The sequence below is a fragment of the Scyliorhinus canicula genome, chromosome 1 (genome assembly GCF_902713615.1).
Source record: "Scyliorhinus canicula chromosome 1, sScyCan1.1, whole genome shotgun sequence".
Lineage (NCBI taxonomy): Eukaryota > Metazoa > Chordata > Chondrichthyes > Carcharhiniformes > Scyliorhinidae > Scyliorhinus > Scyliorhinus canicula.
In genome coordinates this window covers 168,997,859-169,014,367 of record NC_052146.1, presented here as the reverse complement: position 1 = coordinate 169,014,367, position 16,509 = coordinate 168,997,859, and the positions used below count along the sequence as shown (strand labels likewise).

The following is a 16,509-nucleotide window of genomic DNA, read 5'->3' as shown; positions in this document are numbered from 1 at the left end:
TGCTCTTGAGGTGGTGAGTCTTCCTGTTGAACTGCTGCAGTCAATGGTACTTCCACAGTGCAGTTCAGGAGAGAACTGCAGAATTTTGACCCAGCAACAGTGAAGAAACATGCAAGTGGTGGTATTCCCATGTGTCGGCTGCCCTTATCCTTCTAGGTGGCGGGAAGTGAGTTGGCATAGTTTTAAAGAGTGTGCCAGGACAGAGAGACCCGGCAATGCATGTGCATAGTGGCAGGACATATTCATAGATTAGTAAAGCTGATCTGTTCTGATGAAAGGTTATTGACCTGAAATAGTAATTCTGTACTGGCCACATTTTTCCAATTCTCATTAGATACAGGCGTGAGGTGCCAGACGACTGGAGAATATCATGCCTTTTGCTCAGAAGGTGGTGTAGGGATAAGCCCAGCAACCACAAGCTAGTCAATTTAAACTCTGGTGGGAAAGCTTTTAGAAATGATAATTCAAGTCAAAATTAACAGTTATTTGGGCAAATGCAGATTAATTCTGGGAAGTTGGTGCAAATTTGCTGTGGGTAAATTGTGTTCAACTAACCTGCTTGAGTTTTTAAAAATGAGATAACAAGAGGGCTGGTAGAGGTGATGCGATTGATACCTGGACTTGCAATTGGCATTTGATTAAGTGCCAAATAACAGGACTCTGAATAAAGCAGACAATGCAAGAAAGAGGATCAGGAGTAGATCATATAGCCAGCCCTGCCATTCAAAACAATAATGGCTGACCTTGGGCTTCAACCCCAACTTCCCGTCCACATATCCTTTGATTCTCTGAGAGACCAAAAATCTATCTATCTCACCTTAATTGTTTTCAACGATGGAGCATCTATAACCTCCTGGAGTAGAGACTTCAAAAGATTCACTGCTGTTAAGGTTAAATAATCTTTTCTCCTCCTCAGTTTTAAATGATAGGACTCTTTTCCTGAGATTAGGCTGTCATGTTTTAGATTTCCGACCAGTGGAAACAATCTCTCAATGTCTACCCTACCAGGCCCCTTCAGAATTCTTCATATTTCATCGATGTCACCTCTCACTCTTCTAAACTTCAGAGAATATCGGCCCAATTTACACAGCCTCTCATCGTAAGACAACCCTCTCATCCCAGGGGTTAATTGAGTGAACCTTTGCTGCACCACCTCCATTGCAAGGAATGAAAGAGCCAGTAGCATGGATATGAAATTAACTGACGGGAAGTAGAGTGTAGTTATTTTTCAGTCTGTTTACAGGAAGGTTTATAATGAAGTTCACCAAGGATCGGTATTGGGAACACTGCTTTTCTTGATAGATATTGATGATCTAGACTTTGGGGTGTATAGGGTGCAATTTCAAAATTTGTGGGTGACAAAAAACATGGAAATATTGTGAACTTGAGGAGGATCATGTTAAAGAACAAAACGATACAGTAGAACCGGCGGACAAGTGGCAGGCTAAATTTGATTTTGGAACATAGAGTACAAAGCCAAGTTATGAACCTGTATAAGACACTGGTTTCGCTTCAACTGGAGGAAAGTTGTGAAGACTTCAGAGAAAGTGCATTCGTGAGAATGGTTCCCAGGGTGAGGAACTTCAGATATGTGGATAGATTGGAGAAGCTGGAGCTGTTGTGCTTGGAGGAGAGAAGATTTTTTCAAAATAAATTTAAAGTACCCAATTCTTTCTTCTTCCCAATTAAGGGGCAATCCACCTCCCCTGCACATCTTTTTGGGTTGTGGGGGTGAGACCCACACAGACAGTGGGAAAATGTGCAAACTCCATTCGGACAGTAACGCGAGGCCGGGATAGAACCCAGGTCCTGGGTGCCGTGAGGCAGCAGTGCTAACCACTGGGTCACCATGCCATGAATGGAGAAGAGACGGTTAGAAAGAAATTTGGTTGTGGTGTTCAAAATCATCAGGGATCTGGGCAGAGTAGATGGAGTGAAAATGTCCCTGTTGGCAGAAGGATTGAGAACCAGAGGACACCAATAAAGTTAATTGACAAAAGAAGCAATGGTGACATGAGGACAAACATTTTTATGAGTGGTTAGTATTTTGAATGCACTACCTGAGAGTGTAATGGAGACACATTCGATCGAGGCATTCAAAAGAGAATTGGATAATTATCAGAAGAGAGCACATTTGTAGGACCATAGAGAAAAGGCAAGGATGTGGGTCGAGGTGAGTTGTTCTTCGAGAGAGCCATAGCAGACACGATGGACCAAATGTTGTCATCTATGCCTTAAACATTCTATGATTCTAAGAAGATAAATCGTACTATTAAGTACATCCCACTGATACCAGGTGTATTCTCTTCACACCATAGATTGTGCTTAACCTGCTTCATTCCTGACCTGAAGACAGTCCTCCTCTACCGAATTTAACATTCTAAAATTCTTTCATCTCTTCTATTTTGGCAGGAAAAATTGGAAAATATGCTGGACCAGTTATTGTGGGGTAAGTTTTTAATGGTCAATTAATGTTTGAATACTTTTTTATTCATTCCTGAGATGTAAGTATCAGAGGTAAGGACAGCATTTATTGTCTATCCCAAATTACCCTTGAGAAGGTGGTGCTGAGCCATGTTCTCAAGCCATTGCAATCCATGCGCTGTAAGCGTGCCCAGAGTGCTATTAGGGAGGGAGTTCCTGAGTTTTTACCAAGCGACAATGAAAAATGGGGGATATATTTCCAAGTCTGGTGGGAAGGGAACATGCAGATGGTATTCCCATGCACTTGCTACCTTTGTCCTTCTAAGTGGTAGAGGTTGCAGATTTGTAGATTTTTTAAAAATGTAAACATTTTATTGAGGTATTTATGGTTTTATAACAACAACAGAAGAAACAATGTACATACCAATATAAACATAATGCAAACGCCGTCTTCCTCCCTCACAGGTCCCACCTTTTTCAACACCCTACTCTAAATTAAACTAAACCCCCCCCCCCCCCCCCCCCCCCCCCCTCCCGAACAGCTGCCACCTCCGGGCGAACCCTAACATTGACCCTCTCAGGGTGAACTTGATTTTCTCCAGACAGAGATAGCTAGCCATGTCAGTTCGCCAGGTCTCCGACTTCGGAGCTTTGAGTCCCTCCAAGCTAATAATATCCGTCTCCGGGCTACCAGGGAAGCAAAGGCCAGAACGACTGTCTCTTTCTCCTCCTGGATTCCCGGGTCTTCCGACACTCCAAAAATCGCCACCTCTGGACTCAGTGCCACCCTTGTTTTTAACACCTTTTACAGGACATCTGCAAACCCCTGCCAGAATCCCCTAAGCCACTGTCATGTGGGCCCGGTGAACGACCTTAAACTGTACCAGGCTGATGCACGTTGTGGATGTTGCATGTTGTGGACATGTTGACTCTACTCAACGCATCCGCCCAGAGACCGTCCTCTATCTCTCCTCCTAACTCCTCTTCTCATTTGTGTTTCAGCTCCTCAGTCTGCGTTTCCTCTGACCCCCATGAGTTCCTTGTAAGTGTCCAAAACCCTCCCTTCTCCAATCTGGAAACTACCTTGTCCTGTATCCCCCTTGGCAGTAGGAGCGGGAAGGTTGAGACCACCCACATAGGAAGTCCAGGGCCTGCAGGTACCTCAACACATTCCCTCCCGTCAATTCAATTCAAATTTGTCCTCCAACTCCCTCAGGCTGGGAAAGCTCCCCTCTATAAACATATCTCCCATCCTCTTGATCCCTTCTCTTTGCCATTTCCGAAACCCTCCATCCAGCCTCCCCGGAGGCAAACCGATGATTATTACAGATTGGGGACCAGACCGATGCTCCCTCTGCTCCCACATGTCTCTTCCATTGCCCCCAGACTCTCAAGGCTGCTACCACCACGGGGCTGGTGGAGTACCGTGCCGGTAGGAACGACAGAGGCGCCGTTACCAATGCCCCCAAACTGGTGCCCTTGCATGATGTTGCCTCCACTCACTCCCACATTGACCGACCCCACTGCCACCACCAACCTCCTAATCATGGCTATGTTTGCTGCCCGATAATAGTTGCTAAAGAGACTCTGTGCCCCCCCCCCCCCCCCCCCCCTCTCCGGACCAGCCCCTTCAAGCCCCATGAGCTCTCAACGCAATTGCAAGAGGCTCTATAGCCAGTGCAAACAGCAGTGGGGAGAAGGGGCATCCGTGTCTCGTCCCCCGGTGCAGCCTAAAATAGCCCGATGTTAACCTGTTGGCCCGTACAATCGCCACGGGAGCCTGATACAACAGCCTGACCCAGTCGATGAAGCCCCGTCCAAATCCAAACCGCCCCAGTACCTCCCACAGATAATCCCATTCCACCCGGTCAAATGCCTTCTCTGCGTCCATTGCGGCCACTATCTCCGCGTCCCTCCCTTCTGGGGGCATCATGATCACATTCAGCAACCTTCTTATGTTTGCCGCCAACTTCCTACCTTTAACGAATCCCTTCTGGTCCTTTCCAATCACTACCGGAATGCAGTCTTCAATCCTCGAGGACAAGATTTTGGCCAACAGTTTGGCGTCTACATTTAGTAGGGAGATCGGTCTGTAGGACCAGCATAGCTCCGGGTCCTTATCCCGCTTCAGGATCAATGAGATAGTGACCTGTGACATCGTCGGGGGAAGCACCCCTCTCTCCCTTACCTCATTAAATGTCCTCATCAGCAGCGACCCCAGTTTCCCAGAGAACTTTTAATAAAACTCCATTGGGTATCCGTCCGGTCTCGGGGCTTTACTCGAATGCAAGGCCTTCAGCCTATCTGCTATCTCTTCCAACCCGATTGGGGCTCCAACCCTTCGTCCACCTTTGGGAACCTCAGCCCCCCCCCCCCCCCCCCTAAGAATTGCCTCATCCCCTCCGGCCCAGCTGGGGGTTCCTACTCATGCAGCCTGCTGTAAAACGCCTTGATCACCTCATTAACTCCTGCTGAATCTCCGACCAGGTTCCCATCCCTGTCCCTCACTTTCCCATTCACCCTAGCTGCCTCCCTCTTTCTGATGTGGAGATGCCGGCGTTGGACTGGGGTGAGCACAGTAAGAAGTCTTACAACACCAGGTTAAAGTCCAACAGGTTTGTTTCAAACACGAGCTTTCGGAGCACGGCTCCTTCTTCAGGTGAATCTGAAGAAGGAGCCGTGCTCCGAAAGCTCGTGTTTGAAACAAACCTGTTGTCCCTCTTTCTGAGCTGCTGTGCAAGCATTCTAGAACATAGAACAGTACAGCACAGAACAGGCCCTTCGGCCCTCGATGTTGTGTCGAGCAATGATCACCCTACTCAAACCCACGTATCCACCCTCTACCTGTAACCCAACAACCCCCCCTTAACCTTACTTTTTAGGACACTACGGGCAATTTAGCATGGCCAATCCACCTAACCCGCACATCTTTGGACTGTGGGAGGAAACCGGAGCACCCGGAGGAAACCCACGCACACACGGGGAGGACGTGCAGACTCCGCACAGACAGTGACCCAGCCGGGAATCGAACCTGGGACCCTGGAGCTGTGAAGCATTTATGCTAACCACCATGCTACCGTGCTGCCCGGCCGTTCTGCTGACCTTCTCTCCTTATTCATAAATCGCCCCCCATGCACTGGTGTACGATTCCTCTTCACAATTGCATCCACCATCAATTTCCCGAATCAAATCTGACAAAAAATCGGGGAGAAAGGGCCAAAAGCCCGACCCGAGCAGGAGCCACCAAATGTGCGACCTACTCCTTCATAGCTTCATCCGGAAGTCCAGGTTTATAGATGTTTAAGGTGATAGATATATATATAGAGAAATACAGCACAGAACAGGCCCTTCAGCCCACGGTGTTGTGCCGAACTTTTGTCCTAGGTTAATCTTAGATCATAGAATTATGGACACTAAGGGAAATTTATCATGGCCAATCCACCCAACCTGCACATCTTTGGACTGTGGGAGGAAACTGGAGCACCCGGAAGAAATCCACGCACACACGAGGAGGATGTGCAGACTCCACACAGTGACCCAAGCCGAAATCGAACCTGGGACCCTGGACCTGTGAAGCAATTGTGTTATCCACAATGCTACCGTGCTGCCCTTAAGAACATATTAATCTACACTCCATTATTCTACCCTAATCCATGTACCTATCCAATAGCCGCTTGAAGGTCCCTAATGTTTCTGACTCAACTACTTCCACAGGCAGTGCATTCCATGCCCCCACTACTCTCTGGGTAAAGAACCTACCTCTGACATCCCCCCTATATCTTCCACCATTTACCTTAAATTTATGTCCCCTTGTAATGGTTTGTTCCACCCGGGGAAAAAGTCTCTGACTGTCTACTCTATCTATTCCCCTGATCATCTTATAAACCTCTATCAAGTCGCCCCTCACCCTTCTCCGTTCTAATGAGAAAAGGCCTAGCACCCTCAACCTTTCCTCGTAAGACCTACTCTCCATTCCAGGCAACATCCTGGTAAATCTCCTTTGCACCTTTTCCAAAGCTTCCACATCCTTCCTAAAATGAGGTGACCAGAACTGCACACAGTACTCCAAATGTGGCCTTACCAAGGTTTTGTACAGCTGCATCATCACCTCACGGCTCTTAAACTCAATCCCTCTGCTAATGAACACTAGCACACCATAGGCCTTCTTCACAGCTCTATCCACTTGAGTGGCAACTTTCAAAGATCTATGAACATAGACCCCAAGATCTCTCTGCTCCTCTACATTGCCAAGAACCCTACCGTTAACCCTGTATTCCGCATTCATATTTGTCCTTCCAAAATGGACAACCTTGTCAGGTTTAAACTCCATCTGTCACTTCTCAGTCCAGCTCTGCATCCTATCTATGTCTCTTTGCAGTCAACAACAGCCCTCCTCACTATCCACAACTCCACCAATCTTCGTATCATCTGCAAATTTACTGACCCATCCTTCAACTCCCTCATCCAAGTCATTAATGAAAATCACAAACAGCAGAGGACCCAGAACTGATCCCTGCGGTACGCCACTGGTAACTGGGCTCCAGGCTGAATATTTGCCATCCACCACCACTCTCTGACTTCTATCGGTTAGCCAGTTCGTTATCCAACTGGCCAAATTTCCCACTATCCCATGCCTCCTTACTTTCTGCATAAGCCTACCATGGGGAACCTTATCAAATGCCTTACTAAAATCCATGTACACTACATCCACTGCTTTACCTTCATCCACATGCTTGGTCACCTCCTCAAATAAGTCAATAAGACTGGGAAGGCAAGACCTACCCCTCACAAATCCGTGCTGACTATCCCTAATCAAGTAGTGTCTTTCCAGATGCTCAGACATCCTACCCCTCAGGACCCTTTCCATTACTTTGCCTACCACCGAAGTAAGACTAACTGGCCTGTAATTCCCAGGGTTATCCCTATTCCCTTTTTTGAACAGGGGCACGACATTCGCCACTCTCCAATCCCCTGGTACCACTCCTGTTGACAGTGAGGACGAAAAGATCATTGCCAACGGCTCAGCAATTTCATTTCTTGCTTCCCATATAATCCTTGGATATATCCCATCAGGCCCGGGGGACTTGTCTATCCTCAAGTTTTTCAAAACGCCTAACACATCTTCCTTCCTAACAAGTATCTCCTCGAGCTTACCAGTCTGTTTCACACTGTCCTCTCCAACAATATGGCCCCTCTCGTTTGTAAATACTGAAGAAAAGTACTCGTTCAAGACCTCCCCTATCTCTTCAGACTCAATACACAATCTCCCGCTACTGTCCTTGATCGGACCTACCGGACCCTCGCTCGAGTCATTCTCATATTTCTCACGTATGTGTAAAAGGGGTTTTCCTTGATCCTACCTGCCAAAGATTTTTCCTGCCCTCTCTTAGCTCTCCTAATTCCTTTCTTCAGTTCCCTCCTGGCTATCTTGTATCCCTCCAGTGCCCTGTCTGAACCTTGTTTTCCTCAGCCTTCTCCTTCTTCCTCTTAACAAGACATTCAACCTCTCTTGTCAACCATGGTTCCCTCACTCGACCATCGGTGGTGGGGGGTGGGATGCCAAGCAAGCAGCTGCTTTGTCTCGGATGGGGTCAAGCTTCTGAGTGTTGTTAGTGTTACAGGGCTGGACAGATTTTTGGAGCCTGAACGTCTGTGAAGTGGTAATCAGAGTCACTCATGGGCATAAGGGATGTGGGGGAGAGGGGTGTTCTGTTGGGAGTGGGAGGGTTTAGGGGAGGTCAGTAAAATAGTTACCCAGAAGTTAGAAATTGTTTTAAGCTTTCGGACCTTTTCTGGATATTTATCTTGCAATTGAGTCTATCCTTACCTGCTACACTTCTCGCATTAAAACAAATGCACCTCAGACCATCTGTCCATTTGCGTTCATCATCTCTTTCCTGTCTACTCTTCCCCTTAGTCACATTGAGTTTATTATCTAGTACCTTACTGGCTTTAGTTGCTGCCTCTTTACTGTCCTCTAACTTCCTAATCTGGTTCCCATCTCCCTGCCACATTTGTTTAAAACCTCCCCAACAGTGTTAGCAAGGGGGATGGGAGCTTTCCGAGTATGAGGGCATTGGAGGAAAAGTTTAGGTTGGCGAGGGGAAACAAATTCAGGTATCTGCAGGTGCGAGACTTCCTTCGTAAACAGGTGCCAACCTTCCCGCTCCTCCCGCTAAGGGGGATTCAGGACAGGGTAGTTTCCAAAGGGTGGGTAGGAGAAGGGAGCATCTTGGACATTTATAAGGAGCTTATGGGGTCGGAGGAGACGCAGACCGAGGAGCTGAAGCGCAAGTGGGAGGAGGAGCTGGGAGGTGAGATAGAGGATGGTCTATGGGCAGTCACGTTGAGTAGAGTCAACGCGTCCGCAACATGTGCCAGGCTCAGCCTGATACAATTTAAGGTTGTTCACCGGGCCCACATGACAGTGGCCCGGATGAGCAGATTCATTGGGGTCAAGGACAGGTGCGCAAAATGTGTGGGGGGTACCGGCGAACCATGTCCACATGTTTTGGACATGTCCAAAGCTTAGGGGATTTTGGCAGGGGTTTGTGGAAGTCATGTCCATGGTGTTAAAAATAAGGGTGGCACTGAGTCCAGAGGTGGCGATTTTCGGGGTGTCAGAAGACCCGAGAATCCAGGAGGAGAAAGAGGCAGATGTTCTGGCCTTTGCTTCCCTGGTAGCCCGGAGACGGATACTATTAGCTTGGAGGGATTCAAAGCCCCCGGGTCGGAGACTTGGCTATCGGACATGGTTAGCTTTCTCTGTTTAGAGAAAATCAAGTTCCCCTTGAGAAGGGTCACTGTTAGAGTTCACCCGGAGGTGGCAACCATTCGTCGACTTCTTTGCGGGAAATTAATCGTCAGCAGACGGGGGGGGGGGGGGTAGTAGTTTAAATTAGAGTAGGGGGTCAATAAGGGAGGGACCTGTACGAGAGGTAAATGGCTTTTGGTTTATGGTTTCATGTATATTGTTTCTTTTGTTGTTGTTACTATACCAAAAATATCTCAATAAAATGTTTATTTTTTTTAAAAACTGGGTGGATAGATTAGTAGGAAATAGAGTAAACAATAAGTTGCAGACATTTAAGGAGGTACAAAGAACAGTGCAGCACAGGAACAGGCTCTCGGCCTGCACCGATCATGATGCCTGTCTAAATGAAAACCGTCTGCACTCCCGGGTCCGTATCCCTCTATCTCAGCCTATTCATGTGTTCAGCAAGATGCTTCTTAAACGCCACTGTCATATCAGCTTCAATCACCTCCCCTGGCAGTGCACTCACCACCCTCTGTGTAAAAAAAAAAAACTTACCTAGCACATCTCCTTTAAACTTTGGCCCTCGCACCTTAAACCTACGTCCCCTAGTGACTTTTCCACCCTGGGAAAAAGCGTCTGACTATGCACTTTGTCCATGCCACTCAAAATTTTGTCAACGTCTATCTGGTTGCCCCTCTACCTGTATTCCAGTGACAACAATCCGAGTTTACCTAACTTCTCCTCACAGCAAATACCCTACAGACCAGGCAACATCCTGATAAACCTCTTCTGGATCCTCTTAAAAGCATCCACATCATCCTGGCAGTGTGGTGACCAGAACTCTACGCAATATTCCAAATGTGGCCTTAGTAAGGTTCTGCACAATTGCAGCATGACTTGCCAATTTTTATACTCAGTGCCCCGACCAATGAAAACAAGCATGCCTTCTTGACTATAGTATCCATTGTCACTTATAGTGACCTGTGGACACCCAGATCCCTCCTGCCTGTCAATATACTTAAAGGTTCTGCCATTTAGAACTTTAGAACAGTACAGCACAGAACAGGCCCTTCGGCCCTCGCTGTTGTGCCGAGCAATGATCACCCTACTTAAACCCACGTAACCCGTATCCCAACAATCCCCCCATTAACCTTACACTACGGGCAATTTAGCATGGCCAATCCACCTAACCCGCACATCTTTGGACTGTGGGAGGAAACCGGAGCACCCGGAGGAAACCCACGCACACACGGGGAGGACGTGCAGACTCCACACAGACAGTGACCCAGCCGGGAATCGAACCTGGGACCCTGGAGCTGTGAAGCATTGATGCTAACCACCATGCTACCGTGAGGTTTCCCACCTGTATTAGACCGTCCAAAGTGCATTACCTCACATTTGTCCAGATTAATCTCCAATCTGCCAATTCTTCACCCAAGTCACCAACCGATCTTTATCCTCTGACAGTCCTCTTCACTCTCCGCAACTCCACCAATCTTTCTGTTGTCCACAAACTTACTAATCGGGTAATTCGTGACTCTCAGCTAAAAATATCCCAGTAAGGAGGAAAGATTCTAAGACGGGGATAAACCAACCATGGCTAACCAAGCAAGTTAAGGAGAGTATGGAGTTGGTGCGGGGGAACACATAAGGAGGCAAAAGTCCATGATAGCCCCGAGCATTGGGATACATTCAGAATCCAGCAAAGGAGGGCTAAAAAGATAATAAAGAGGAAGGAAATAAACTACGAGGGATATAAAAACTGATAATAAGAGCTTCTTTAAATATATAAAAAGAAAAAGATGTCAATGTGAACATCGACACCTTAGAAAATGAATCTGGGGAGATAGTTAAGGGGAACAAGGAAATGGCAGAGGTGTCAAACAGAAATTTAGCATCAGTCTTTACGGTGGAAGATCCTTCCGAAGAATACAGGGGTGGAATTAAATACCATCGCCATCACTAGTGATGTAGTATCAGACAAACTAATGGGATAAAGGCAGCTAAGTCCCCTGGCCCTGATGGCTTGCATCATAGGATCCTAAAAGAAATAACTCCAGAGATAGTGGATGCATTGGTTGTAATTTTCCAAAATTCCTTGGATTCTGAATAAGTACAAGATGATTGGAAAATTGCCAGTGTGACACCCCTATTCAAAAGAGAGGGAAGCAAAAGTGGCAGATTAACCAAACAGCTATTATTGGAAAAATGTTGGAATCAATTAAGGAAGTATTAGCCGCACATTTGGAAAATCTAATCAAGCAGAGTCAGCATGGCTTCATGAAAAGGAAATAGTGTCTGACTGATTTGGTAGAGTTTTGAGGAAGTCTCAACCAGAGTAGATAGAGGGGAACCAGTAAGATGTGTTGTATTTGGATTTTCAGAAGGCGTTCGACAAGGTACCTCACAAAAGGTTAAGTCACAAGATAGGAGCCCATGGTGTTGGAGATGGTGTATTGGCATAGATAGAGAATTGGCTAATGGGCAGGAAACTGAGTGGGGACAAGGGGTCTTTTTCAGGTTGGAAACCTGTAACCAGTGGGGTTCCATAAGGATCAGTGCTGGAACCACAACTGTTTACAATATACATACATTTTTGGGGGGAAATATTTTTAGTAAGTTTGTAACATTTAGTATATAAGAAAAACAAACACCCCATCCTAACCAAAAATAGTACAAAGAGCAAACAACCAATACCTCAGTATCCCAATACAACCCCCCCCCCCTCCCCCTCCCCCCCCTCTGCAGAGCCTACTCCCTGCTCCCCCCAGCAGCTGTCGGTGACCAATTCTTTGAAGTACAGAATGAACGGGCGCCATCTTTTATAGAACCCTTCGATTGCACCTCTCAAGGTGAACCTAACCTTTTCAAGGTACAGGAATTATATTAGATGCCTCAACCATACTGAGGCACAGTGCGGAAAAGCTAACCTCTGCCCCAACAAATCCCACCTGCGAGCAATCAGCGAGGCGAAGGCTAAAACATCCATCCCCGCCCCCATCTAGCTCCAGCAGGTCCGACAACCCAAATATGGCCCCAAGAGAATTGGGCTCCAAATCCATTTGCAAATTTGCTGACATGGTGCCCAAAACCTCCCCAATTCAGGGCAAGATCAAAACATCTGAACACGATTGGCCGGGCCCCTCCCGCACCGCTCAACTTGTCCTTCACTCCCGCAAACAACCGGCTCATCTTTGACCTCGTTATATGTTCCCTACGCATCACCTTTAATTGTCTGACCCTAGTGTTTTGCATACTAAGATGTGGCGTTCACCCTTAGCCTCCGCTCCAGTTTAAAATGCTGCCCAAATTGTCTCCATATCGTCAATGTGCCCATCACCACTGGATTGCCCAAGTGTTTCCCCAGGGAGAACATAAGTGGAGCTGTTACCAGCGCTGCAATCCAACCCACTTCATGAACCTGACTCCATTTTTACACAAATTGCACCCTGATCCTGCACCAGCTCGGCATTCGCTGCACAATAGTAATAAATCAAATTCAACAGAGCCAAACCCTCTGACTACCATCCTCTCTGAAGCACCATTTTCCGGATCCTGGCTACATTACCTGCACAGATAAATGACGAGATCAACTGTTCCACTCCCAATAATAATGTTTTTGGCAGAAAAACCAGCAGGCTTCAGAATAAAAATAGAAACTGTGGTAAAATGTTTGTCTTTACTGATTGAACCTGGGGAGACATAGGACACCCCTGCCTCGTTCCCCTATACAACTGAAAGTATTCCGAATTCAAATAATTCGTATGGACACTTGCCTTGGGTTCTCTATATCGCAACTTGACCCATGACTCAAATTTGGGCCCAATCCCAAATCGTTCCAACATGCCAACCGGAACTCCACTCCATCCTATGGAAAGCCTTCTCCCCATCCAATGCCACAATAATCTCTTGCTCCCCCCATACGACACGAAGAGCACCGCATTCAACGGATGCTGCACATTCATGGATAACCGCCTACCCTTTACAAACCCTGTTTGGTCCTCACCAACCACCTGGGGAAGACACTCCTCCAACCTGAGCACCAGCACCTAAGCAAAAATCTTGGCATCCACATTTAGTAGAGATATCAGCCAGTACGACCCACACTCTACTGCGTCCTTTTCTTTCTTTAACAGAAGCAAAATGGATGCCTGCCTCATTACCTCCAGGAGTGCCCCGTTGCTACCACATCTTCAAACATCTCCACCAACAGCGGTACCAGCCGGTCGGCAATCTTTTTATAAAATTCCACCGGGAACCCATCCTGCCCCGGTGCCTTGCCTTATGCATTTTCCCAGTAGCCATCCGAACCTCCACAATCTAGAAAGGTTCATCCAGCCCTGTCCTCCTCCTCCACTGTGGGGCACTCCCAATCCCTCCAAAAACCATATCTGACTCATCTCCAGCGATTCTGACCTGTACAGCTTTTTATAAAACTCCTCAAAAGCCCTATTCACCTTCTCCCGTGCGGTCTAAGCTGGCTCGCCAATAAGCAACTGGCTTTCTCCCCATACTCCTACATTGCTCCTTTTACCTGCCTCAATTGCACATAGCTTTACCTGTGGACAACAGATCAAACTGTGTCTGCAGTTCCTTCCTTCTGGCAAAAAGCTCTGGGGTGGGATCTACCAAGAACTTGCCATCAACCTCCAGAATTTCATTTACCAGCCATTGGTACTTCTCCCTTGCCTCTTTATCAACCTGTATGCAAGATTATCTCATCACACCACCACTTTCAAAGCCTCTCACAACACCAGCGATACCGCACCATTTTTATTAAACCCACATACTCGCCAATCACTGTTGCCATCTTTGTGCAGAACCCCAAATCTATTAGCCCCCACATCCAAACTCTACGCTGGCCACCACACCGGCCACCTCCCCAAGACCTTATCCACCAGCTGCGGGGCATGGTCAGGGATGACAATGGCTGAATATTCCGCCTTCTCCACCCCGGCCAACAAGAAATTGATCTGTGAGTATATGTTATGTACTGGGGAAAAGAAAGAACATTCTCTGCCCCCCAGATTCAAGACCCTCCACGGGTCTGCTCCCCCCATCTCCTTCATAAACGTTTCCAACACCTTCGTTCCCCCCCAAAGGGGCCAGGGACCTTGGCTTAGAACGATCCACTTTTGGATCCAAGACTGTATTCAAGTCCCCCCACAGAATCAATTCATGTTTATCCATATTAGGAATGGCCTCCAACATCATCTTCAAGAAATCCAATTAGGGGCATACACGTTAACCAGCACCACTAACTTTACCTCCAAAGTACCCGTAACTATCTCATATCTGCCACCACCTTCTCCATCTGAAACTGCACTCACTTGTTAATCAGTATTGCTACCCCTGGGCCCTATTGTCAAAGCCCGAGTGAAACACCTGACTTACTCAGACCTTACAAAGCCGTACCTGGCCTTTCACCCACAAGTGGGTCTCCTGCAAGAGCACCACATCGGCTTCAAGCCCTTCAGGTGAGCGAAAACTCTTGCCACTTTATTGGCTCTCCCAATGCCCGCACATTCCACGTTAATATCCTGACTTGGGGTCTCTCACCTCCTGCCCCTCCCCTTCATATCAGCCATGTCCACTGTGAGGGATAATCCTATCCTCCACCTGGTTCCTGGAGCCAGAGCCCACCCCACGAATGGACCAAGAACTACCCCCAATTGCTGTCAGCCAACTGTACCCACACATCCCAGAAAACCCACACTCGCTCCCGTTCATCAGCCAAATCCAGTTTGCAAGCGAGGTGACCCTGCCCGAGCCCCAACTGGCATCCGCAACAAAGGAACTAAAAATAACACCCCACACCCACACCATCTCCACCATCTACCTCCCATATCAAGACTACCCCGCCCCCTAGCTCATCCTAAAACATGATGTGGAAATCCCGGCATTGGACTGGGGTGAGCACAGTTAGAAGTTTTACAACACCTGGTTAAAGTCCAACATGTTTGTTTCAAACACGAGCGTTTCACCTGAGGAAGGAGCAGTGCTCCGAAAGCTAGTGTTTGAAACAAACGTGTTGGACTTTAACCGGGTGTTGTGTAAGACTTCTTACCATCCTAAAACTGCCACTCTTCCCCCCCCCCCCCCCCACCTCCGTACCCTCTCCAACCCACTACAACCCTAGGGGAGGAGAAACAACAAAAACGCACAACAAAAACACACCCAAAACAAAATTTTACTTTAACCACGACGTATGTACAAAGAAATTCAAGGGCACAAACAAAAGAACATACCCTCCTCATCCCAACCACAACAACAAAGTTCCAGTCCCCATCTCAGTTGAGTCCCAGTCCTTCAGCCTTCATGAAAGCCCCGCCTCCTCCGCCGTCTCAAAGAAATGGGGCTGGATTCTCCGTTTTGGAGATTTAAGTCCCCATGCCGGTGTGAAAACGGTCACCTTTTACGCCAAGAAAACTGGCGTAAAACGGCCACCGATTCCCCATTTTGTTGGGCGCTAGCAGGGAGGCAGCGTAGAGCTCGCAGCTCTAGCTGCCAATAACGGCCCTCAGCACCTCCGGTACTGAGGCCGTACATGCGAAAAGCGGCGACCTTTAGCCGCCGCTCTGAGCTCCATAGCGGACTCAACCCGTGGACCTGGAGCGCTAAGGAATTGCCCCCTTTCGACTGCCCGCCCACAGTGCTCCCAGCCCCGAATGAAGCCCCCCCCCCCACTGCCCACGGATCAGCCCTCCCCGACTGTGGCGGTCCCGGACTGAGTCCGCAGCCACCATGCGAGGTTCCCAGACGGTATGAGCACACGTAACCTATGCCGTCGGGAAATAAATGGCCGGTTGGGGACGGAGCATCGCGGGGGCTGGTGAGGCTGTGAATAATCGGCGCGGGGTACTCCTACAGTGTGCTGCTTTTCAGGGCTGGAGAATTCAAAATCCGCCATCACTCCCGATACGGGCATCAAAACGCCCATATCCTGGAGGGAGGGTTTCAGTTACCTGGATAATTGGAGCATATTCTGGGGGACGTGGGACCTGTACAAACAGGATGGGTTACACCTGAACCAATGGGGCACCAATATCCTGGGAGGGAAATTTGCTACAGCTCTTCGGGGGGGGTTTAAACTAATTTGGCTGGGGGATGGGAAACTGATTTGTAGTCCAGGAGATAGCTTTGCTGGAGTTCAGGAAGTTGAGGGTAGTGCAGTACTAAGGAAGGTACCAAGGTCACAAGAGTGGACCTGCAGGCATGAAGGTGATTTGAAGTGTGTCGACTTCAATGCGAGGAGCATCAGGAATAAGGTTGATGAGCTTGAAGCATGGATTGGTAACTGGGACTACGTAGTTGTGACCGTTACGGAG

The 16,509-nt window shown here is 47.9% G+C and overlaps 1 protein-coding gene across 5 annotated transcripts in view; it reads left to right on the top strand.

Annotated features, from left to right (window-relative positions):
- Positions 1–16,509, top strand: part of serac1 (serine active site containing 1) — a 192,665-nt gene that overhangs the window by 3,387 nt on the left and 172,769 nt on the right. For all 5 annotated transcript variants that reach the window (XR_005461303.1, XR_005461304.1, XR_005461305.1 and 2 more), the window contains exon 2: positions 2,413–2,449. Coding sequence is in view for 2 of the 5 variants with exons in the window: in XM_038802404.1 (XP_038658332.1) it covers positions 2,413–2,449 (37 nt within the window). In the remaining 3 variants the exon portion in view is untranslated. The remainder of the gene's footprint in view (positions 1–2,412; positions 2,450–16,509) is intronic.